Genomic DNA, 26,937 nt, shown 5'->3' on the forward strand with positions numbered 1-26,937 from the left:
CCAGGTTAAAATGCATCTGCAATTTCTGCCCCCTAGAGCCTGCAGCATCCTCGAGCAGCTTTCTATGTTATCTCTACACCATCAACCTTTGCATCACTGTAAAAATACTAGCCCACCCACCTACATTTTTATCCAGGTTATTTTTCTGTCATATCAACAGCAAAGAAGTCAGTACGGATCCCTGAGGAACACCACGTGTCAAAGACCTCCAGGCTACCTCAGTCCCACTGACCATTACACTCTGTCTTCTCTGGGTAAGCCAATTATGAATCCAATTCTGTTCCAATGTGTTTTATTCTTCTGTTTACTGAATGCTTGTAGAAAAAAAATAATAAATGGGAGTTACAAAAGTGGCTCATTATGGATTAGAGGATGCAGTGGAGAACGAGTTGAATTGCCACTTGTCAAAATTTCCAATTTCAACTATACAATAGAATGACAACCAGAATTATCCCTGCCATCGGAATGGGAAACAAAAAAATTGAAATGTCATTCTTACCAATTTAATCTTGGGATTCTAACAACAGATTTGCAGTTATAATCAACTTGACACTTGACATTCCATCTTTTTCATATGATGGTCTGTTTGAAATTTTCATCTTTGAACACTTATTATTAAACCCTTGTTTACAACAATGGGATGAAAACTCATTTTGCATGTAGGTTTCATAAAAAGTGATGGGTGGCCAACAATTAATTGATAATTGGTTTATTGTCACATGCTCTGATATAGCAGAAAAAACTTTGCCTTACATGTCATACGTACAGATAATTTCAAAACCCAAGCACATTAAAGAAATACAAGGGAAAAGGGGTAACAGGACACTAAATACTGGGTGTCTCAGTAGCATAGCATTTAGCATAATACTACTGCAACGCCTCAATTCTGCCATTGTCAATAAGGCGTTTGGACACAACTGCGTGAGTTTCAGTTTCCTCCCACATTCCAGAAAAGTATGGGTTAGGTTAATTGGTCACATGGGTATATTTGGACGGCACAGGCTCATCATCCAGAAGGGCCCGTTAGCAAGATGTAGCTCATAAATAGTGTTACAGTTAGAGAAAGCACAGTGCAGGTGAACAATAAGGCTCAAAGGTCAAGTCAAGGTAAATCATAAGGTCAAAAGTTCATCAATATCATACAAGTGGTCCATTCAATAGTCTTACCACGAAATTAGGGCTGTTCATGGCCATGACACAGATTTTGTGTTTTTCTCTCACATGCTGACAAACTGGGATATTTATTTAAAAAAAAAACAAGATTGTCCATCTGATATAGGTCCCACTTTAATTTTGTAACTTGCAAAAGCAGGGAAATGCAGTATGATACATTTACATGTCAAAATACCAAGTTGCACAAACTTTTGTTCTTCTAACTTTGTACATAGTACGCTTATCAAAAGTTCCTTCACATTAGATACATTGCAAAGATCTTCAGACCATTTTTTTAGGCCAGGCAAGAACTGGGTCCAGAGTGAATTTAGAGTAACTGCTTCCCAAAGGCCAAGTTCTCAACAATCCTAAAGCTTTGCTGCTGCGACCACTTTGTAAAGTATGGTGAGCCACAAATGGTGATTAAGACCACCTTGATTCATTCTGAGAATGTGTACTGTCATAAAGCTTTTCATTGTTTCTAAATCTAATGATTAGTTATAACTCCTACTCCTCCATCTAAATACACCACTGTGCAACTGGATGTTGGACTTCTGAACCAACAGACCTCAGATAATCAGGATGTACAATCACTCCTCCCCCTCCCAATCTTCCTCAACATAGGTGCCCCCTCCCCCCAGTGCTGTGTGCTGAACCCACTATCACATTATCAAGCTTGCCGATGACACGGCACAGCAGTGATGAGGTTCATCAAACAACGATGAGACTGCCTACAGAGAGGAGGTGGAAGAGCTAAAGGACTGGTGCCAGGTAAATAACCTCTTCCTCAATGTCAACAAGACAAAGGAGATGGTTATCGACTTCAGAAGAACTTGAACTACTCACATTCTCTTACATTAGCAGCAGTGAGTAATTTCAAACTCCTGGGAGGGAGGGCACATCTCGTGGTCTCAGAAAACATTCTGCACAGTCAGGAAAGCTCATTAGCGCCTCTACTTTCTGAGGAGGTTCAAGAGAGCTGAATTATGCACATCTATATTCATACCACTCTACAAATGCACAGTAGAGAGCATCCTAACATGTTGCATCACTGCATGGTATGAAAATTGCAGGGGACAGAAGACTCTACAATGGGTAGTCAAAACTGCCCAATGCATCACTGGCATCGGCCTACCCACCATCAAGGACACATACACAGAAAGGTGCCAGAAAAGGGCCAGCAACATCCTTAATGATCCCACCCATCCTACTCATGGGCTGCCTGCCCCACTCCCATCAAGAAGGAGGCTACATAACATCTTCACCAGGACCTCTAAACTCAAAAACAGTTATTTTCCTCAAGTAGGAAGGCTGATCAACACCATCAATCAACTTGCCCCTCCAAACCCTCCACCACCACTACTATATCATTTCCTGTCAATTTAGACACTTAAGTGTCTAGCATCACTTCATGGACATACAATTAATGTACACAAGCTTTCATACTTATTATGCTTCTTGTGTTATTTTTATTATTGTGTTCTTTATCTTATTGCATTACTTTTTGTGTTGCATCAAATCCGGAGTAACGAATACTGAGCAACAACTGAAAACTATTAAAATAAACACTGGAGTCATCAGCTAAGAAGATGCATGCATAGTTGATTGGCACTCAGACCCACATTCAATCCAGTGCCCAGGGACAGAGGGGAAGGTTGGTTGCGAAATATCTACCTCCAGCACTTTCCTTAATCCTGCAAAAGTTAAGAATATACTTCATGTGCACATTATAGTTAACTGGCGGTGTCGAGTCATCTGCAAGCAGTGTACAAGCAAGAAGAATACATTTCTTAAGACTTAATAACCAACAGAAAGTAGTATTATCAATATGAATATGATTAATCAGCATGATTATAGCTGATCTAATCTTAGCCTCAATTCAACTTTCCTGCCTGTCCCCAATCCCCCTCAATTTTAAAAGCCCTAAGCCCCAAATGCAACCTCTTCTCTACAGCTGTTCCGGTAGGTAATTTCAAAGATAGCCAATCTTCAGATGAAATTCCTCCTCACCCAGTATTAAATGTGAAATCCTTAATCTGCACCCCTTAGTTGTAGCATGGGTTCTTCCTAAAAGGCAAATATCCACTCAGCATCTACTTAGTAAGCCTCCTTGCGATTTATTGTTTCAACAGTATCACATATTATTCTTCTAAACTATAATGAATATCATCTCCAAGTGTTCAACCTTTCCTCATGAGCTATCCCCTTCATCCAAACAATACTTCCCTGAACAACCTCTAATGCAAGTCATGGTGTCATGCAGCCTAACGTACATTCCAACCAAGGTGCATATCTGAGCTCGGACAATTTGCCTCATTTGGCCCATATCTCCCTAAACCCTTCCTATCCATAAACCTGTTCAAATGCCTTTTAAACATTATAATTACATTCACCTCTACAACTTTACCTGGTAGCTTAATCCATGTACCAATTACAGCGTCTGGAAAATGTTGCCTTCTCAGACCCCTTTCAAATTTTGTCTTGTCAACCTTAAATTTTTGTCTTTTTAACTCCACTATGCTGGGAGAAAACACTGTGACCATCCACTTTATCTGAGTCCCTCGTGATCCAAACATCTATAATGTCAATCCTAGCTTAATCACATCCTTCCTTATTGGTTGCATCACCAACTTACAGTATCTCCTTGTATCACCACATGCAGATAACTATCTGTGGATACCTGCTGAAAGAATTCGACCAAAATTGTATGTTGCCCTCCAAATGTGATCTCATTCTACACTTGTTTGTCCATTTTCCTACCCTGCAGCTGTTCCATTTTACTCATTGGCCAGATTACCTCGTTTAAAGCTTATTCTCATGGTTACCCTGGTTTTATGCTAGAGGCAGTCCTACTCCCACACCCTTCCTACAGCTTAAACTTCTTTTGCCTCCTTCCTAGTTCTGATGAAGGATCTTCAACTTGAAATGTTAGCTCGTTTCTCTTTCCACAGAAGCTGCCTGACTTTGTTTTTAATTTAGATTTCCAACATTTGCAGCATTTTTGATTTTCACGTGATACCATTTTGGCTTGCTTAAGGTATTTCACAATTTCAAGGTAATATTGCGGAAATAACTGCAGTAATATCATTAAAGCAGGCTTAAGTAGGGATTCTAGTGGTGCCAGACTGCCAGATTTTCCAGACCATCAATGTTATTCCTATTAATATCCCAAGATAGTTTTAGTTCATTTTTAAAAAAAAATGTAACATGGCAGTATAATAAATTTTCCAATGAACGTGTTAAGTTTAAGGGGGAGCATGGGAACCAGGGCCCTCCTGGAGTTTAAAGGGAACTCAATGATCAGCACCTGCTGAGCCATAGCCAAACCACTGTGATTTTCAAACCACCAGATAATGTACTTCCTTAAAATTCCACCTTTTTTCCTTCCAAACAATTCTCCCCTTTGACTGTTCAAACCTGGTTTATTTTTAAAATGTAAATTAGTTGTAATATTTTGCAATAGTTAACATATTAGGACATTTGTTTGCTTCAGTTAGCACTGCAATCATTTTACCTTTTCTTAAGTGAAACACATAAATTTTATTACAAAACTTGGAACTCAGGGTTCTGTCTCTATGTCTAATCACTTTAGTTACAGGTAAATGAGACATTTTAAACTGATTTGCATCACATCCCACAAATAAAGATATTATCATTGCCAGCATTGAACCAGCAATAAGAGCTCACAAGTGAACTTCATCTTCTCGTAGTTTACCTCTAAAACCATCCTTTATGCTTCAGGCTGGAAGGAATTGCTAGCAAACTATTTGATTATGCAGACCAACATTCACTTTCCAGTTAAAAAAGAACTGTAAAAATCATTACATTTTCCTCTGTCACTCAAGTTCAACAGTGCTAGATTCAATTATGCATTTGTTAGTCCACGTTTGTTACTTATCCTTACCAGAGCTCTGATTGATTTTTTTTCTGTTTAAAAATGAAACTAACATTAAATGTTAATTAAGACATTTTTGTTTGTTATAGTTTAAAAGCGTTATACTCCGATATAACAATTTACTCAATTAAAAAGTCTCAGGATTGAAAATGCTTTCAAGCAAGTTTAACTTAAATCTAGATGGGTCAATTGCATCAGTGTACTTGTTAATTAAAAGAAAATCATAAAATGAGAAATATTTCATGCAGGTAGGTAAATCTATGGTGCTTAGCTTCAACTGGCTTTCTATTATTTGAGAGATATTTATCTAGTTTAGGTATAACTAGCATGTCTCTCGGCAACGAAAACAAACTGTTGGAGGAATTCAGTGGGTCAGATAAAGGTAGTCTACATTTTGGGTCGAGACCACGCGCAAGTGTGTAGGTAAATCTTTCCTACCAAAGACACGGAATGAGTCTTCACGTACCAGATTTGTCAAACAACAAACATGTTTGCATGAAACACTCCTCAATAATTTTCAACATATCATCTCCCTTCACTTTAGTAGTTCTCTAGATATGACCATGCCATTAGACTGTAAATGTTAAGTACCTAATGGATATTGTTTTTAAACTGGAAATGTTCAATAACACAGAATTATATATTGACATTCTGTGCAAGTAAAGCAGAAACAGAAATAGTCAAAAGTGAAACCCAAAAAGGATTGAAACACAGGAATAATCCAAATACAAGAAATTCTGCAGATGCTGGGAATCCAAAGTAACACACACACAAAAGACAGGCCAGGCAGCATCTGCAGAAAAGAGTAAACAGTTAACATTTTGGGCCGAGACCCTTCATCAGGACTCCAGGCAGTTCCGTACCGGTGACACTAACATCTCCAACACTGGTTCCACAATCCCGCGTGGTCAGAACCCCAATTCCATCACCGTCAGTGCTGGTTCCAACTACCCTGGAATCTTGTGCCACAGGAATCCAACACAGTAGCTTTCCTGTGTCGTTACCAGCTGATTGTCAAATTCTTTACTTCAGACTTCTCAATATTAAAAAAGCTTAATGATAAATATTTCTTATAAAGCATAACAGCTGAGGTTGAAGAGATTACATTTTTGACTCAACATTAAAGTCACAATTAAATAAAACAAATAAATTGTATTTAAAATGAATTACCTGGCTTTCCCCTTGGACATCTGGCTGCAGGTGTATCAAAAATCTACACATTTATAACACTGAAAGACACTAACACGTTGGCTTTTAAACCTCGTATGGAGTTAATAAGAAAACAGCCATTAATGTAATTTATAAAATGCTGCTATATGGTACCTTGATCAAACTGCCTTTGAATATTATCTTGATCAGTCCTGTTTCCACTGACACGATACAGTCCTTCAGTGTTCAAACCTAAGGTGGGAATAAAATTTTTCAAGAAATCATTTAGCATTAAATAAATAAAAGATTTTTTTTAATTTTTGCTATCAAATGGTATTACAAAGAAAATAATTTTGAATCATGGGACGGAAGCTACCAAATGTAAATAAGGTGAAAGGAATTTTAAAAATATAATAGCATCTAGTAATGACATTCCAACGGATGGGAGATTTTAATCCTACAGTCCTAAAGAAAAAGGAGAGCTCAATGCAGGTGTCCCAATTAACATACAACGTTTCTTGATTCAGGAACAGTTTTGCAGATTAAAAAGAATTGAACATCTTTCTGCAGTTTAAGGGAGAGTGAAACTCAAAATATTACAGCCAAACTACTGAATTGTTTGGAAACAAGTAGCAGGAAACACTGCAGAGATAAAGGGTTAATAAGGACCCTTTATGATTAATAAATATCCATGTTTATTAGTGAACCAAAAATGTGATATTGTAAGTCATGTACTTGGAAGCAGTAAATTATTGAGTTAACAAATGAATTAATAAGCAAGATATTTCAATGGAGAAAAATGCAAAATCACCCACTTCGTTGTTTCTAAATTATGAAAACATAACTGGAGGCCAAAGAGACCACAGAAAACATACATATCTTTATAATGTCATTTGGCATTCATAACAAAAAATCATGGAAAGTCAATGTAGCTTTTCTACTAATCAAACAGTATAGTTTTCACGTTATAACCACACTAAGCCCTGGTTAGACTACGTAAGGCGAACCATGGGGTTCTTAACACAACGCTTCCAAAGGATGTATTGCCCTTGAACAGAAAGCAGCACAGATTTGTATGGAATAACACATAGGCTGAAATGACTGCATTACACGACTACACAAAGTGAAGATGAGATACTCAGAAAATTATGTTAAATTTACAAGGTAAAAAGGGGGAATTAAAAGAACAGTGGAAAGAAAAAGTGAGTGCAACAGAAGGACCGATGCACGCACATAGCTTTGAAATTGCATCTGATCTTTTATAAGTTATTATAAAAAATCAGATGCAATATAAGTTCACGTTTGTAAGTTTACATGTTTGAGATAGGTAGTTTCTGCACACTTCAGTCATTAATCCTAAATACAAAGTTAACAGAACTCAAGGATTACATGGTATAAACAATAGCCCAATATTAAGCTACAGATCAGCGATGATTAGTGGAACACGCTTCAAAGCCTGTTCCTAATAAAACACTATGTTCACTACTCAAATCTGCATTATGTTTGCTCATGAGAAATTGTGGAAGAGTTAAGGTATCGCAGTCTTCTAAAGTCAAGTTGCATAATATATAAACTCGAAGATTCACAATTCCTTTCTTCAGTGCATCTGTCCTTGTATCATGCTTTCCTCCTTTAGTTCTTTCTTTGATCAATCTTTTGGTCACTTACCCTGCTTTAACAACCTTAATGCAGAACCAAATCGCTCAAAGTCAAAATTATTTGTAGATATCACACTGGAGAGGTGAATCAAACACATTAGAATATAATCTAACCTATGAGATGATAATATAAAAACTTATACACTAAACATTTATATGGTACATGGAGATATAAGCAAGATAATAAGAAAAGCAGAACATTATCCACAAAATCAAAGGCATCCAGAAATATAGGTGATTAAGTAGTATTCACTAGTCAGTAAAGCAAGGACTGGGCTTTTATCCCTTTGGGGCATAGGATTCAAAGATTGTAATGTTAACTGATTGACCCGCAGGAGTACTTACTAAAGATGGTTCTGGTCTCCACTCTGGAAAAAGGTCAGGGAAACAAAAAGTACACTGAAGTACCAGGAATATTTGGGGAAAAAAATAACTACAAGATACCACAATTGAGAAAGTGCAGCTATCAGGTGAAAATGAGTAAATTATGGCTTCATTCTTTAGAATGAAGGAAGACTTGGAGGCAATCTGAATTAGATATTTAAAATGATGAATGGGTTTTCCCAGCTATGCCTGCCTTTTTGTTGGCTACGTGGAACAGTCTACACGTTCCAAGCTTATACCGGTATCACTCCCCAATTTTTCCCAGGCTACATCGACGACAGCAATGGTGCAGATTCCAGCACTCATGCTGAGCTTGTCGGCTTCACCAACTTTGCCTCCAGCTTCCACCCTGCCTCAAATTTACCTGGTCCATTTCTGACATCTTCCTCCCCTTTCTCGATTTCTCTGTCTCTATCTCCGGAGATAGTTTATCTACTGGTATCTTTTAGAAACCCACTGACTCTCACAGCTACCTGAACTATACCCCTTCCCACCCTGTCACTTGTAAAAAAAAAATGCCATCCCTTTCTCTCAATTCCTCCATCTCTGCCGCATAGGCTCTCAGGATGAGGCTTTCATTCCGGAACTAATGAGATGTGATCCTTCTTCAAAGAATGGGGCTTTCCTTCCTTCACCATCAAAGCTGCCCTCACCCGCATCTCTTCCATTTCGCACATCTGCCCTCACCCCATCCACCCACCACCCCACCAGGGATAGGGTTCCTCCTGCCCTCACATACTATCCCACTAGCCTCCACGTCCAGCACAGAATTCTCCATAACTTTTGACAACTCCAGTGGGATCCCACCACCAAGCACATCTTTCCTTCCTCCACCCCCACCCCCACTTTCTGCCTCCCTTGCCCATTCATCCCTCCCCACTCTCTTTTCTGGTACTTATCCTCACAAGCGAAACGAGTGCCACACCTGCCCCTACACCTTCTCCCTCACTACCACTGAGGGCTCTGAACAATCCTTCCAGGTGAGGAAATACTTCACCTGTGAGTATATTGGGGTCATCTGATATATCCAGTGCTCGCGGTGTGGCCTCCTGAATATTGGTAAGACCCAATGTAGACCGGGACACTGCCAAGCACCTACACTCTATCCACCAGAAAAAGTGGGATCTCCCAGTGGCAGCTCATTTCAGTTCAAATTCCCACTCCAATATGCCAATCCATGAGCTCCTCTACTGCCAGGATGAAGCCACACTTAGGTTGGAGGAGCAACACATTATATTCTGTCTAGGCAGCCTCCAACCTGATGGCATGAACATCGGTTTTTCAAACTTCTGGTAATTGCCGCCCCCTCCCAACTCTCCTTCACAATTCCCCATTCCCCTCTCTCACCTCATATCCTTACCTGCCCATCACCTCCCTCTGGTGCTCCTCTCTCTTCCCTTTCTTCCATGGCCTTTTGCTTTCTCCTATCAGATTCCCCCTTCTCCAGTCCTTTATCTCTCTCACCAATCAACTTTCCAGCTCTTTACTTCACCCCTCCCCATGTTCCCCGTCACCAGCTACCTTGTATTTCTTCCTTGCCTCCCTCCAATTTCTTACTCTGACCTCATCCTTTTTTCCCCAGTCCTGATGAAGGGTCTCGGCCCGAAACATGGACTGTTTACTCTTTTCCACAGATGCTGTCTGGCCTGCTGAGTTCATTCAGCTTTTTCTGTGTGCTGCTTTGATTTCCATCTGCAGATTTTCTCTTGTTCGTGAATGGGTTAAACATGATTGAGATGGAGAAAGTCCTTGCATAAGTATTCAAAACCCATCTACCTTAACCACAATTCCCCATGTCAAGTCCAGCAGCAGCATCTTTTCTTGAAGACTGGTGCAAAACGTTATTATCTCTGCTCTGCCTTATCTACATGAGTAAATTTCCTGATCAGAACTATTTTTCCTTTTGCCTGCAGTATAATTTTTGATTTCATACATCTACTGCCAAGTCTTTTCTCATATTCACTCCAACTGCCTTTTTCTTCAATTCCTCTGAATTTTCTGTAATTGACTGAGTTCTCATTTTTGTTAACAACTAGGCATTTCTCCTATGCTTTGTTTTCAGCTACATTTTACTTTCAATATTTGTTCATTCAGTTTCCATAGCTACTTTAACCATCGCAGTATTACGAAGGTTATTTCATAAGTGCTCGTTATTTATGTGGTTATGTCTTGAAAATAGTAAAAATATCCCAAGGCACAGCAATAAGAGTAAAGTGAGCAATGCATGCAAAGGAAACAAAAGGGGCATGTCACAGAGTTGAAGAAAATGGGAACAATATGGCATTTGAGCTGCACCCAGTTACACAGCTACACAATCATGATAGCAGACAGAATAGAGCAGTCGGTTAAGAATGCATCCTTAAGGTGCACCTGTGTTGATTGTCAGCAGTAAGATATGTTATTACCAATCCGCGCTGACTGTTTTCCTGATAAGGAAGTCAACTATCAATGATGCTTGCATTGAATAGGATTCCTTTTGCCATATAACTTTTGGCAGTGTCATACTACAGGTAATAACAAGATAATTCAATAAATCTTAAATAACTTAAAGTATTTACCAACTTGGACAAATTGTATCCTTCAATGCATCCAATGATTGTGTGGTAGAAACTCCATTCCAAAACAGAAGAATTTTACACAATGGCCATATTGTTCTTGTGTTACAGACATTATCAATTTTTTTCAAACAATGAATAGAGGTAATCAAATGAAACCAGTTAATTTTAAACAGCAACCACTCAATAAACTCACTCCTTTTCATGCAATGAGTATATCTGCAAGTTCTTACGAGTCTTTCCACATCAAAGCCAATTAATATAGAAACCAACAACCACACAATTACGATAGCTGCAGATGTAATTTAGTTTTTAAAAAATCTGATCAATAAAATTAGGTGAGGCAACATAAAATACCTGATAGAATCCTAAAGGTGAAGGAACAGGGATAACTATGCATGAATATGGATAAACTTTCAAGGCAGCAGGATGATTTGAGAAAACTGCTTGAATAAAAAAAAACACTGAATCCTTGGTTCTAAAATGAGGAACAGAATACAAAAAGTTATGAAAAACCTTTTACATAACCCAGATTAAACTTCATCATTTCTTCTCAAATTTCTTCAACATTTGAGAAAAATGTTCAAAATCCCAAATAATATTTTGAAAGAATAAATAAAGGAAAACTATTTTCAGTGGTGTACTTCCTCAGGAGGCAAAAGAAATTTGGCATGTCCCTGTTGACTCTTACTAATTTTATCAATGCACAATAGAAAGCACTCTATCTGGATGCATGGTAGCTTGGCATGGCAACTGCTTTAGAGGCGACAAGAAGAAACTGTAGAGTAGTGGGAGAGTAGCAGATATAGGTCAACACATCACTGAAATCAGCCTCCCCTCTATACTTCTCGCTGCCTCAGTAAAGCGCAGCCAGCCAGCCAGCATAATCAAAGATCCCACCAACCTCAAACAAATTTCTCCTTTCTCTCATTGGGCAGAAGATACAAAAGCCTAAAAGCACATATCATCAGGCTCAAGGAGGGCTTCTATCCTACTGTTATCCAATTCCTGAGCTGACCTCTTATATGATAAAATGGACTCTTGACCTTACAATCTACCTCATATATGATCTTGCACTTTATTGTTTACCTGCACCACATGTTGAGGCTTTTACACATTATTCTGCATTGTTATTGTTTAGCTTATTCTACCTCAATGTACTGTGTAAGAACTTCATCTATATGAACAATATACAAGGCAAGCTTTTCACTTTATCTTGGAACATATGACAATATAAAACAATACCAACTTCCTTCCACAAGTTGATAAAATTACTGAGTGACATAAGGAAAGGGATCCTAACAGTGAGTTTATTTTAGGATTTGGAATAGACTGCCTGAAAAACCAGTGTAAACAAGTGCAATGGTATTGCTGAAAAGGAAAATTATTAACCCAAGGAATAAAGCTTATCCCTATGGTTTTGGGTAAAGGGCAGATAATTGGGTGAAATTGGACAGCTCAAACTAAGAACTGGCACAGGCTTGAAGGAATATTAAATTCAAGTACTTATTTATTCAATTTATTTAACGTTCAGCAGTCAACTTAAATTTATTGGTGAAGAAGCCTTGTTAACCTGGTGGCATCTGGCTTAAACTTCATAGGATGCATACAAAAAGTACAGAAATGGTAAAATATTTGTTAAAACTTTCTCATTTTAATGATCGGACTTTTCAAATTACTTGTCTAAAAGTGCAGCGTGATCTTGAGTTCACAGCAGAAGGAAGTACAAATACAATTGAAAATAAAGCTATAAAAGGGTTTTCCTCTTCTTTTCTATTTGTACTCTTTCATTATTTCCTGCAGGTGATCTGATTAGCCGCTGAATGGCTGTTTAGGACTGATCAAGATAATATTCAAAGGCAGTTTGATCAAGGTATCAAACAACAGCTATTCAGCTTTGTCACCTGCAGAAAATAATGAAAGAGTACAAATGCAAAGGAAAAGCTTCTAATCCATTTCCACACGGCTCTGGCATGTGTCAGAAGTCTATTATCAATTCTGTTACCGGTCTAAACAACAAATCAGTTGTTTAATATGTAACTGAAGTTCAAATATTATTCTCCATTTTTCTAAAGTTTAAAATAAAAATGCTATCTATAATATAAAATGCTGGATCCAGTCAAATAAATACTCTGTTCTTTCAATAGGAAAATCAAGGGACTGTGATAATCCTGACACCCATATAAAAATATTCAAGAGACTGGCTACAGCTAAAGGTTTTACTTGGTTTTGAATCAGAATCATGGGATCATCCATATAAATTCGAGACTGCATATGATCCAACTGTGCAGGTGTTTATTACTTAGAATATTTAATTTGTTTTTTTTAAAATGTTTCGCACATGCTGTCATAAAATATTGGCTCTGTAGGCAATAACCAATCATTCTTGTTCCTGTCAGTCCCCATTCTAATCACATCTGGAACACCACTGCTGATATTGAACTGTCCCATAGAAAATAGTAAATTGATTTATTGTCACATATACCAAGGTAGAGTAAAAAATATTAACATAGTACAAGGTAAAGCAATAGCAAAATGCAGAATATAGTGTTGCAGAGAACGTGCAGTATAGGTAGGCAATAAGGTACAAGAGTCACAATGAGGTAGATTGTGAGGTCAAGAGTCCATCTTTTTGTTAGGGAAACTACCAAAAATCTTACAACAGCAGAATGGAATTAGTATATAACCACATGAAACAAGATACAGTGAAAAGCTTGCCTTGCATACTGCTCATACAGATGTGCTGAGCTGTGTCCCTTGTGGTCATAGGCAGAGCAGCTGCCATGCCAAGCTATGATGCATCTTGGAAGGATGTCATCTATGGTGCATTGATAAAAATTGTAATGGGTCAATGGAAAAATGTCAAATTCCTTTAGACTCCCAAGAAGTTGAGGCACTGTTGATATTTCATGTTCGTGACATCAACGTGGTTGGAACAGGACTGGCTATTGTTAATGTTCACTTCTTAGGAACTTGAACCCTCCCATTCTCAGCACTGTTGATGAAGAGGAGTGTATGTGCACAACTCCCTTTGCTAAAATCAATGACCAGCTCTTTTGTTTTGCTGACGTTGAGGGAAAGACTGTTATCAAGACACCAAACTACTAAGCCCTCTTTATCCTTCCTGTACTCTGACTCATCATTTCAGAAATACCCCAATATGGCAGTGTCATCTGTAAAGTTGTAGATGGAGTTAAGAGCACAATCTGCTTACAGAGCCATGAGTGTAAAGTGAGCAAAGGGCTGAGAATGCAGATTTGTGGAGCACCAGTGTTGAGAATAATCATGGTAGAGACTTTGCTACCTATACCTCTTAATGATTTCAGCATTGGTCAGAAAGTCATGCATCCAGCTGCAGGAGATGTTGACTCTTAAGTCTGGGAGTTTGGTGGCAAGTTTGCTTGAAATTATAGTATTGAAGGTGGAAATATAGGCTAATGTGGGCGTCTTTATTGGGTACAAAAAATATTCCAGAGATGAAAGTAGGGCCAGGGAGATGGTGTCCACCGTAGACATATTTCAACAGAAAGTGAATTGTAGTGGGTCAAGGCTACCTGAAGGCTAAAATTAATGTGTGCCATGACTTGTCTTGCAAAGCATTTTATAATGGCGGGTGCCAGGGCCATTGAGAAAAACAAGGTAATCCTTGAGATTGCAAACACAAGGAAATCTGCAGATGCTGGAAATACAAGCAACACACACAAAATGCTGGTAGAACGCAGCAGGCCAGGCAGGATGTATTGGAAGAGGTACAGTCGACGTTTCAGGCCAAGACCCAAGTCCTGACGAAGTCTCTGACCCAAGTCTCTTCCAATAGATGCTGCCTGGCCCGCTGCTTTCCACCAGCATTGTGTGTGTAATCCTTGAGATGATAGACGTCTTCTTAAAGCAGGTGGGAACATCAGAGATTAAAAGTGACTGCAGGGAGAGGTTAAAAGTGACTGCAAAACCCTCCACCAGTTGATCTGCATGAGACACAAGGACACCTTGAGCCTGGTGGTTCATGTATTTCAGGCTTCTGTACCTTCTGGCCAATGGGAGGGGATGGGGGGGAAGAGAGGGTGGGGAAGGAGGGGTGGAGGGGAGAGGGAAGCAAATGTCCAGGACAGGAGTCTCTAGTTAAACTGCTTGCTTTACTAGGGCAGCCAGATGTAGGCAGAATTCATGGAGGTGAGGCTGGTTTCTGTGAAGTGCTGAGCTGTGCCCACAACTCTCTGCAGTTTCTTGCAGTTAAGGGCAGAACAGTTACCATACCAAGCCAGAACAAAGAAAATGTGGATTTCAGGTAGCAAACAGCCAAGCAAATCAGTATTGCATTCCAGCAGTTGAGGAGTTGGCCTATAGTTTCTCTCAAAGTTCACATTATCAAAAATAACTACAGTGGATTCCAGTTAATGGAGACACATTTAGGCCCAACTAAACTGCCACCCCAATTAGCAGAAATTTCATGAAAATAATTAAGGTATAAAAAAGACAAACTACCATTTAACTGAGTAACAAGTTGTATATTTAAATTAAATACAGAACAAATTAGAACACTACCAATACCACTACAGTACTATAAAACTGTGTATTAGTTCTTAATAGTTATTGGCAGAGAATTCATCCAGGGTATACTTCCAAGTTATTTTGATTGACTGTAAATGAACAAAATCAGCGCAGACAACTAGTGCAGATAATGGACTGCCTTCATACAATACCTTCGACAATTGCAACTTCTGAATTTTCATTATATTGTAACATCCAAGATGAATGTCGATATCTTCACTTTCTTTGTAGTACCCAACTTGAAGTAGTGAAATGGTTTCATTTTCACTCCTGGCTGTTTCCGGCATTTTCAAGCCTGAATGCTTGAAACAGCAGTGAGCAAAACAACTCTGAATTGTCTTATTGCATATTTCTTCCCAACTATCAGACAAAATTCAAACCTTTTTGAACACAAACACACACAACTGATGCTACTTAAAATCTGTTCACTCTAAGTAAGGTGGTGTGTCTGCACACATATGTGCATGCAGCTAACACTAGTTAGAAACTGTTCAGCAACAGTCTCCTGTCCCAGTTAAGCAGCAGTGTCCCAAATTAACTAATGGAATCCCAGCTATTTTCTCAATTAGTTTTTGTTCTTTAAGAGTTATCCCAAATAAGCAGCTGCCCAATTAACTGATGGTCAACTAACTGGAATCCACTGTACTTAGCTTAAAAATCTGAACACTGACTACTTCTGTGAAGTTGTACTCCAGTTATAGATTGGCAAAAAAATACAGCTGACACAAGGGTAATAATGTCCTCTGTAAAATTCCTAACAGAGACCTTGAGATACTTCTGGCTGTGCAAGATTATGAACCCTACTATTACTCTTGTTCTTGTTTGAGGGACTTAGCAAGAGGTGGAAAACCACAAATCTGAGATCAAATTTGTTCCTTCCCGTTCATGAAGAGGATTATGAAAAGAATTAACTATTTTTGATCAATTGCCAACACTGTACTTGTGTGAATGTGCCACTGCTATATTAGAAACAAAGCAGGCCAATTGTGGAAAGTCAATTCCATGTAACAAAAGCTACATTCTGTTTCATCATTTAAATATTGGTCAAGCCATCAAAAATATCTCATCTGCTCGATTTCCATATATTGTCTTGGACTTGAGAATTGAAGGTCTTACTTAAACAAGATGGTATAATATCACACTCCCTCACTGCTGCATATGAGGAAATATCTGGATGTTTTGCTGATTCCTCTGAAGTGAGACATGAATCCACAATCTTTAGACTCAGATATTTAAAACTGTCACTACACCAGAAAAGAACAGGGAACATTTGAATCAGTAATCTCTGCACAAAACAAACAAAAAAAACCTCTAGATACCAACAGAAATCTGAGAAGTAAACCATGCATTACTACCACTTTCTTTTCTCCTTCAGCCATCTTAGTACTCAGGCTTGTACAGTCCTTTATTTTTTTGGTTATAATTTTACTTCAGTTATACTGAAGTAATATAGTGGACTGAAGTGAGAACGTGGGGTCAGAGGTAGAAACAAGCTATAAATGATTGTCCATTTGGAGCCATTAATTTGTAAGTTTGAAGCTTCTAAAGCTCCAGAAACAATGTCCTAAAGCAATCATTTCTATAAGTAAAGCTATGGATTGCATTAAATAGTCAATCTACTTTTATTAGGTAGATATTAACACTTGGTTCTTTTGCAAAACCTTGATCAGACCTCAAATATAACACTACACATAGATCCACTCACCACATATTTTGGATAATAATGAGGATTTACGAAAGACACAAAGCAAAACCAATGTATTCTCATTTTAATTCATGCTAATACAGATTCAAACCTAGGATTACTTACTTCTGTGAAACTTTGATTCGCATTTGATCTAATCAAGTCTTATGATTATACAGTGTTGCAAAATACAGAAGATAAAGTCCAAAATTTTAAGTTTTACAAAATAAATTCCAGATTTTAAAAATAAGTAGAATAGATTTTTCTATCAGACTACTAGCTTCAAGTTGACACTGATTCACAATTTCTTCAACAGAGCTAGACCTGGTGCTAGTGATAATTTGATGAGAAAAGAAAGAACAGAGAAAAAATTCCAGTGCTGGAATAAGCTGCGGGGATAGCTGCCAATAATGGTGCTAGCTTTAAATTCTTAGATAGTGTTTCAAATTTTCTAGTCAGGGATTCCAGTCATCCAAAGCTCCGTGAACAGAGCACCACTGAACTCAGACAAAATTACATTTAATCTGCCAGCAGCAGAGTTAACAGTGGTACTCAACTGAATAGCGATTCTATGGACACCAGACCCAGCAACTCGACTTGGCCTGAGCAGCTCAGCCCAGAAAGAGGCAGATGCAGATGGTGTGAGAGGAAGTAGAAAGAGAGCAAGAAATGGTGTGCTAGCAAGGCTGAGAGCTAATCTGAACCAGGCTGGCTGTACCATCACTCTTCCTGGCCAACAACAGTTGCCTTAGCGAGAGTAAGAATGAACACACAGAAAGATGAGAAACTGCTGCATTCTGTTTTTCATTGAAATGTGGTTAAACAACAACTCGTCATTTCAACTCGATGGGATGACTCCATTCCACACAGATAGGAACACCTCATCAAGGACATCCAAAAGATGTGGAATCTGTCTATACATTAACAAAGGTTGGTGCACAAACTTATCTGCAGTTAGGAGTCACTGTTCTGGGGAAATTGAGCATCATACAATTAAATGTCAGCCATATTACCTGCTCAGAGAGTTTACTATAGTGTTAATCACCACGGTCTACGTCCCCCAAGCGAGAAAACCAAGGATGCACTGGGAGAACTTTATAGTATGATCAGCTCTCTACAAAAGAGGCCACCACAAACGGATTAGACACAGACTTCAAAGAACACGCCTCATGTGTCATCAGCTACATCAGTAAGTGTGTAGATGACATTGCTACTTTAAGAAAGGTCATCTCACAGCCCAAGCTGAAGTCCTGGCTAAACGCAGAGGTGCGCTCCCCATGGAAAGCCTGATACAGTGACTTCAAGTCCAGTGACAGAACAGCCAGGAGAAACCTCATCTTGGGCATCAAGAGAGTAAAGGCAGACTATGCAACAAAAACTCAGGGGCCACTGATGAAGATCCCCAGCCTATGTGGCTGGGTATTAAGGGGATTACTGACTACACAAGGAAAAACGGTGTTGACTGTACCAGTGACGCTTCCCTCCTTGATGCTCTTATGCATGCTATGAGACACACAACACAACACTGGCTACAAAAGCTAACCCCTCCCAGGTGAGCAGCCACTATCCATAACAGCAACAGATGTAAGGAGGACTGCAGAGAGAAAACCCCTGAAAGACAGCTGGGCCAGACAAACATTCCAGGCCAAGTACTCAGGGAGTGTGCACAGCAGTTGACTGATATCTTCAATCCTCCATTTATCTAGGATGCTATCTCCACACATTCAAATCAGGCACCATCTTCTCTGTACCAAAGAACTCTACAGCTACAGAACTAAATGACACCTACCCACTGCTACTGACACCAATCATCATGAAGTGCTTTGAACAGTTGATAATGGTACATATCAAAAATTCCATTCCTGCCACATTGAACTCTCACTAATAAGCTTACTGACAGAACTACATGACAGATGTCATAGCATCTGTCATGTACCTTTCCCTGACACACCTAGAAAATAAGGACATGTCAGAATGTTATTTCTGGATTTCAGTTCAGCATTCAATCTAAATACACCATTATGCAACTGGGTGTTGGACTTCCTAACCAACAGACCTCAGACGGTCAGGATGCACAACCACTCCTCCCTCCCCATCACCCTCAACACGGGTATCCCCCAGGTCTGTGTGCTGAGCCTATTCCTGCACACACTGCTCACACATGACTGCATGGCCAAACACCCAAGTAATCCCATTGTCAAGTTCACCAATGATACAACAGCAGTGGGGCTCATTACAAACAAATGATGGGATGGCCTACAGGGAGGAGATGGACGAGCACGAGGCCTGGTGCCAGACAAATAACCCCTTCCTCAAATGTCAACAAGACAAAGGATATTGAAAAATTCACACCACTCACACTCCCCTTTACATCAGCAGCACAGCAGTGGAAGCTGCAAGCAATTTCAAACTCCTATGAGTGGACATCACACATAACCTCTCATGGTCCCAGAACACAGCAAAAAAACTCACCAGTGTCTCTACTTTGAGGAGGTTGAAGAGAGACAGAGTTTGCACATCCATGCTCACATCATTTTACAGTTGCGCAGTACAGACAATCCTAAAATACTGCATCACTGCTTGGTACAGGGAGGTTATACAACAGGTAGTCAAAACTGCCCCATGCATCACTGGCATCAGCCTATTCGCCAGAGAGACATATATACAGAAAGATGGTGGAAAAGGGCCAGCAACATCATGAAGCACTCCACACACCTTACTCATGGACTGTTAGTCTCACTCCCATCAAGGAGAAAGCTAAAGACCATCCATGCCAGGACTACCAGACAGAAAAAGTTACTTTCCCCAAGTAGTAAAGCTGATCAACACCTCCACCACAACTGTCATCTCCCATCAGAAACTTTATGTACAGCTTAGCATTTCATGGACATACTGTGGTGTTAGAAAGTTGGTGAATCATGTAGTATTTTCTCTATTTCTGCATTAATATGACCTAAAATGTGATCAGATCTTCACTCAAGTCCTAAAACTAGATAAAGAGAACCCAATTAAAGAAATAACAAAAAACATTATACTCGTTCATCCATTTATTTATTTATTGAGAAAAATGATGCAATATTACAAGTATGTGTTGGAAAAAGGATGTGAATCTTTGCTTTCAGTAACTGGTGTAACCCCCTTATACAACAGCAACTTCAACCAAACATTTCCGGTAACTGTTGCTCAGTCCTGCACACCGGCTTGGAGGAATTTTAGGCCATTCATCTTCACAAAACTGCTTCAACTCTGGGATATTGGTGGGCTTCCTTGCATGAACTGCTTGCTTTGGATTCTTCCACAACATTTCTATAGGATTAAGGTCAGCTCTTTGACTCAGCCATTGCAAAACACAAATTTTCTTCTTTTTAAACCATTCTGTTGTTGATTTACTCATCTTTCGGATCATTATCTGGTTACATTATCCAGCTTCTATTAAGCTTCAAGTGATGGTCCACTATCCTGACATTCTCCTGTAAAAAGTCTTGATACAATTTTTGATTTCATTTTTCCCTCAACAAGCAACCCCAAACTATGATGCTTCTTCCACCATGCTTCACAGTTGGGATGAAGTTTTGGTGTAGGTATGCAGTGCCCTTTTTCCTCCAAACATAGCAATGTGCATTTCTGTCAAAAAGTTCAGCTGTTGTCTCACCTGTCCACAGAACACTGTCCCAGAAGTATTGTAGAACATCCAGGTGGTCTTTTGCAAACTTGAGCTATGCAGCAATGTTTTTTTTTGGAGAGCAGTGATTTCCTCCGTGGTGGCCTTCCATGGACACCATTCTTGTTCAGCGTTTTTCTTATAGTGGACACGTGAACAGAGTCTTCAGCGAGTTCTACAGATTTCTGCAGGTCTTTTGCTGTTACCCTTGGGTTCTTTTTCACCTCCTTTGGCATTGCACGTTGTGCTCAGTGTGATTTTTGCAGGATGCCCACTCCTGGGGAAGAGTACTGAGTTTCCTCCATTTGTAGTTTATCTCACTGTGGACTGATGAGCACTCAGGTCTTTAGAAATGCTTTTGCAGCCTTTTCCAGCTTCATGCACCTTTACAATTCTTCTTCCAAGGTCCTCTGAAGGTTGTTTTGATCGAGGCATGGTGTACATAAACAGATCTTTCTTGAGAAGAGCAGGTTTTGTCAATAATCTAACTATGTGTGTCTTTTATAGGGCAGGACACCTCTACAACCCACACTTCCAATCCTATCTCATTGATTGGAGCACCTGACTCTAAATAGCTTCTGTAGAAGGCATTACCCAGAGGTTCACATACGTTTTCCAATACATATAATATTAGATTATTTTTCTCAATAAATAAAGTATAATTTTTTGTGTTATTTATTTAATTGGGTTCTCTATCTAGTTTTAGAACTTATGTGAAGATTTGATCAAATTTTAGGTCATATTTATGCAGAAATAGAGAAAATTCTACAGGGCTTACAAACTTCCTAGCACCACTGTACAATCAATGTATATAAGCTTTCTGATGTACTTATATTTATTGTTTTTGTTATTGTGTTTGTTATCTTATTGTGTTGTGCTGCATCGGATCCAGAGTAACAATTTCATTCTCCTTACACTTGTATACAGGAAATTACATTAAACAATCTTGAACCTTCAATGTGATAGTCCAGTTTTGATCACCTCAGGCTTCACTTAAATTGGCTTGGGTTGTTAAATGGGATTTTCATATTTCCCTGGATTTCATTCATTTGTGTGTGTGCATGCATCTACATACGTAGGAATTTCAGTATGCGAAGTTGAATGTGCGAGGAGGTGTTCTGATATTGTTAACCTGTTCCTATGATCCACTGCAAAATAAAAAGCATAAAAAAAGATTTATTTTAATGCCAATATTTGGCATGTCAAATTAAAACTGCAACCAATTGCACTTCTTTGAGGCTTCCAAGATTTCATGACTGAAGGGCTTTACAGTTTAATAGATTTAATTTTGTTGCAAAATTAAACTATAAAACCCTTCAGTCATGAAATCTTGTGAACCTCAACAAAAGAAATACAATTGGATGCAGTTTTAATTTTGCATGCCAAATATGGGCATTAAAATAAACTTGTATTTAGCAGTGGATGATATCAACAGTCAACTGAGATAACGGAATACTGCCAATAACAGTAAGTGGATATACTGATAATATAAATAAGCAACATGTTACAAATTCAGGCATTAAACTCAAATGATAAGGGGAAGGTAAATAAGAACCAATGAACCGCTTTAAATTTTAAACTTGTTTTAAAACACCCAGTAACATCAATATTTTCCCCCACTCAGCTTTCTTCAACGGACAGGCTGTTTAATCCAGAGCCCTCAGAGAAAAACTGAATCATAGACTACTCTTGGCCAGAAAAAAAAATTGCAATAATCCAGCACCCTCTGGACTTGATGGTGTTGGCAGATAATCTAACCTATTAGATTATATTCCTATTATAAAACACTTAACTCACTGCCAGCAATCCAATTAGATTTAAATGAAGCACAGGGAAAAGGGCCCTGCTAAATTTAAAAAAGTGTAGAAATATTACCCAATGAGCCAAATGCCAAACCATGCCTTATAAACAATTGGATAGTAGGTTGTTAATGTTTTACTGTTTTCAGTAATTGCTGCACATACTCTATAAATCTGTAGATTCAAGATTGTTTACAGGAAAAAGAGAACAATTAATTATTACTTCAGATCCGATGCAGCACAAAAAAAATTACAATAAGATAAAGAACACAATAATAAAAAAAACCACAATAAATATAAATACATAAGGTAGCTTATATACATTGATTGATTGATTGCATGCCCCTTAAGTGAGGCTAGGCACATTAGCTTAAATACATAAAGTGACTGACTGGAAATAATAACATTGGTGGTGCTGGGGTGTGTGGAAGAGTAGTGAGTGAGTGGAGGTATTGTTCAGTCTTACTGCTCAGGGAAAATAACTGTTTTTGAGTTTGATGCACCTGGAGAATGGAAGTTACCTAGCCTCCTCCCTGATGGGAGTGGGACAAACAGTCCAGTAGCAGCATGGATGGGATCCTTCATGATGTTACTAGCCCTTTTCTGGCACCATTCTGTTTGTCAGAATCAGAATCCGGATTATAATCACTGGCATATGTCATGAAATTTGTTAACTTAGCAGCAGCAGCTCAATGCAATACATAATATACAAGAAAAAATAATGACGAATAAATAAGTAAATCAATTACAGAATACATATACAGATGACAAGATTGGCTGGTGCTGGTGATGTGGTGTGCAGTTTTGACTGCCCATTGTAGAACCTTCCTGCCTGCAGTTTCCATACCATGCAGTGATGCAACATGTTAGCATCTTCTGCACTGCACATTTGTAGATGATGTGAGTGTAGATGTGCATAGTGCAGCTCTTTTCAGAAAGCAGAGGCATTGAAAATGAGACTTTTACTAAGGTGGTCACACTCAGAGTGCAAGCTTCAGTCAGTAAATGGGTGACCACCAAAAAGGGACGAAACAGACATTTCCCTTAGCAACAGAGCCAGTGAAAACAGGCAGGAACAATACAATAGATACGATGGGACACAACTTGAAAACTGTGTATTTTAAAATTAGAAGTATTAAGCATAAAGGTGATGAACTTAAGAGCATGAATCAGTTCATGCTGTGACCACCACAAAGACTTGGTTCAGAGCGGGTATGAATGGGTGCTTAATATCTCAGGTTTTGATGTATTAGAAAAGATAAGTGAGCGAGGTAGTCTACTAATCAGGGATAACAAAGCTGCACTCAGAGGGGACATAATGGAGGGCTTGTCCACTGAGTCTATAATGCTAGGATGGATGCAATCATTCTGATGGGATTGTACTGCAAACTCCCAAATGGCACCAGGACATTAAAGTACAGATATGCACGCAAATTAAGGAAAGGTGTGAAAACAACACTGTTGTTCTCATGGGGGGCTTCAACTTCCTTAATATAAACTGGGACCTTCTTACTGCAAGTGGTTTAGATGGGGCAGAATTTGTTGGGTGCATCCAGAGGGTTTCTTAAGTCGATATGGAAGTAGCTCAACAAGAGGAGGGGCTATACTGGACATGGTATTGTGTAATGAGCCTCGCCAGGTGACCGACATTTCAGTCAGGGAGCAGTTACGGTACAGTGACAACTCCTTAAATTTTAAGGTAGCTATAGATAAGTATACTGTAAATATGGACCTTATGGGAGAGTATTAAACTGGAGCAGGGCAAATTACAAGAGCATTTGGCAAAAATTAGGAGAGTTAATTGGAAACATTGGTTTTTGGGCAAGTCCACATCTGACATGTGAAGGGTGTTTAAAGACCAACTGCACAGAGTGCAGGATAAGAATGTTCCAGTCAGATGGAAGGACAAGGATGGCAAGGTAAGAAAACCTTTGATGTCAAAGGAGATGATGAATTCAGTCAAGAAGAAAATGTATGTAAAGCTTAGAATGTACGTAGAGACAAACAGAGCCCTTGAGGATTATAAAGTAGCCAGAAAAGAGAATTAGGAAAGCCAGAAGTGGCTATGAAAAGTCTTCAGCAAGTAGAATTAAAGAGAATTCAAAAGGTACTCTAAACATACATTTTGAACAAGATAAGTAGGGAAAGGGTAAGATCACTCAAGGATAAAGGGGGGAAACATTTGCTTGGATATTGAGAATGTGGGGAGGTCCTTAATGAATACTTTACATCAGTATTTACCAAAAAGAAGGATGTGCAGGATAGGGAAATCAGCACTGAGCATATCGATATGCTAGGGCATTGAGGTAAAAGATGAGGTAGTGGTGCATTTCTTAAAGAGCACCAAGGTGGTTAAGTTCCCACAGCCTGATAGAATATGCCCCAGGTCATTGAGAGAAGCAAGAAATGAGGTCACTGGGGCCTTAACCAATTTTTTTGTGTCGTCTCTAACCACAGGCAAGGCCCCAGAGGACTGACGAATAGCAATTATTCAGCAAGGGAAAAAGAATAATCCTAAAAACTAAAGACTGGTGAGTCTCATGTCAGTCGTGAAGTTACTGGGGAGAATTCTTAGATATAAGATTCATGAGCATTTGGAAAACCATTGCCCAATAGAGAGCCAGCATGGCTTTGTGAAGGCCAAGTCGTACTTTACTAATTTGATAGATTTTTAACAAGGTGACGAGGGTAATTGATGAAAGTAGGCCTATGGATGTTGTCTAGATGGATTTTAGTAAGACACTATACACGGTCCCTTATGGGAAGCTCATCCAGAAGATTAAGATGCAAGGGATCCATGTTGAACTGGCCATCTGGATTCAGAACTAGCTTACCCCATAGAAGACAGAGGATAGTGTTCAAAGATCAAAGTACATCTATTATCAAAATATGTATACATTATACATCCTTCAGATTTCTCTCCTTGCAGTCAGCCACAAAAACGCAAAAGAACCCATTAAAAAAAAGACCAGCAAACATCCAATGCACAGAGAAAGAAAAAAAATCATGCACACAATAAAAACAAGCAACAGCATTCGGAACAAAAGGTGAGACCATAGATACGAAGCCCAAAAAAAGCAGCTGGAGCAGGCCCACAGCTTCAGCTTATCACACAGCAGAGCAAAACATCACATAGCTCACAGAGATGAAGTCCAGAGCAGCTGGAGCAGGCCCACAGCCTCAACCTCAGAGCAGCGAAGAGTGGAGCAAACGTTGGGAAGCATCAAGCAGAACCGCCTCCGGTCCTGACACCCTGCCTTTTCAATCCGTTCAGCCCAGTGTTTAATTTGTCCAGCATTGGGTCATTCCTTACACGAGGACCCGGGCGCTGTTGCAACGATACACAGTGGCCTGAGCCCTGCCGGCACATTCCAGACCGTACCCAACCTTTCCAAAATGGCCTGGTGCATAGAAAGATCAGACCTTGCTCTCAGCTCAGGTGGATGGTTTCCAAGACTCCTCCACTCCACACGCTCTGTCTCAAACATGCCCTGACCTTGCTCCAACTTTGTATTGCACCCGCACGTCTTGACCCTCTAGTCAGCCTTGCCTTTGCTCACCTTTTCATTGTTTGGGGTGATTGTTTACCATAAATACCATTTTTTTTACAGAAAAAATATTATTTTAATAAAGTATTTAGTTGTATTTCTTGCTTTGGGAACCACCAGTAAGTTGCCACTCATCTTCAGCAGCGCCATCTTAAACCAAAATGGTTGGAGGGACTTAATGTAGCTGGATGTCTGCTCTGCAGGGATCAGTTCTGGGACCTCTGCTATTTGTGATGTATACAAATGACCTGGATAAAAATGTAGATGGATGGGTTAGTAAATTTGCAGATGATATGAAGATTGATGTTGTGGAAAATACAGAAGACTAGTGAAGAATAGAAAGGAATATAGATCAGTTGCAGAAATGGGTGGAAAAATGGTGGATGAAGTTTAACCTGGCCAAATGCGAAATGTTGCTTCTTGGAAGGTCAAATGCAAACAGATCCTTAACAGTGCTGAAGAGCAGAGGGACCTTGGCGTCCAAGTTTATAGGTCCCTGATAGTAGTTACACAGGTTGATAGGGTGGTTAAGAAGGCATATAGCATGCTTGCCTTTATTAATCGAGGAACTGAGTTCAAACATCAGGAAGTTATGTTGCAGCTGTGTAAAACTTTAGTTAGGTTGCACCTGGAGTACTGCACACAGTTCTGATTGTGCTATAAAAGGAAGGATGTTGAGGCTTTGGAGAGGGCACAGAAGAGGATGTTGCCTGGATTAGAGGGCACATGCTATGAGAGGTTGGACAAATTTTGGTTGTTTTCTCAAAAGTGGTGGAGACTGAAAGGAGACCTAATAGAGGTTTATGAAAAAAAAGGGTTCTGGTTAGATGGTGCTGGTGAATCTCAGCAACTTCTGGCTGGTGGCCAATGAAACAAAGAAAAAAAACTAAATACTTTGTTAATC

At 39.2% G+C, this 26,937-nt stretch overlaps 1 protein-coding gene across 3 annotated transcripts in view; it reads right to left on the reverse strand.

The window, feature by feature from the left end:
• arhgap5 (Rho GTPase activating protein 5) overlaps positions 1–26,937 on the reverse strand; it is a 64,900-nt gene that overhangs the window by 13,705 nt on the left and 24,258 nt on the right. For all 3 annotated transcript variants that reach the window (XM_063050296.1, XM_063050303.1, XM_063050311.1), the window contains exon 4: positions 6,371–6,448. In XM_063050296.1, coding sequence (XP_062906366.1) covers positions 6,371–6,448 — 78 coding nt within the window. The remainder of the gene's footprint in view (positions 1–6,370; positions 6,449–26,937) is intronic.

Source organism: Mobula hypostoma, chromosome 1 (assembly GCF_963921235.1).
Source record: "Mobula hypostoma chromosome 1, sMobHyp1.1, whole genome shotgun sequence".
In the NCBI taxonomy this organism is placed as follows: domain Eukaryota; kingdom Metazoa; phylum Chordata; class Chondrichthyes; order Myliobatiformes; family Myliobatidae; genus Mobula; species Mobula hypostoma.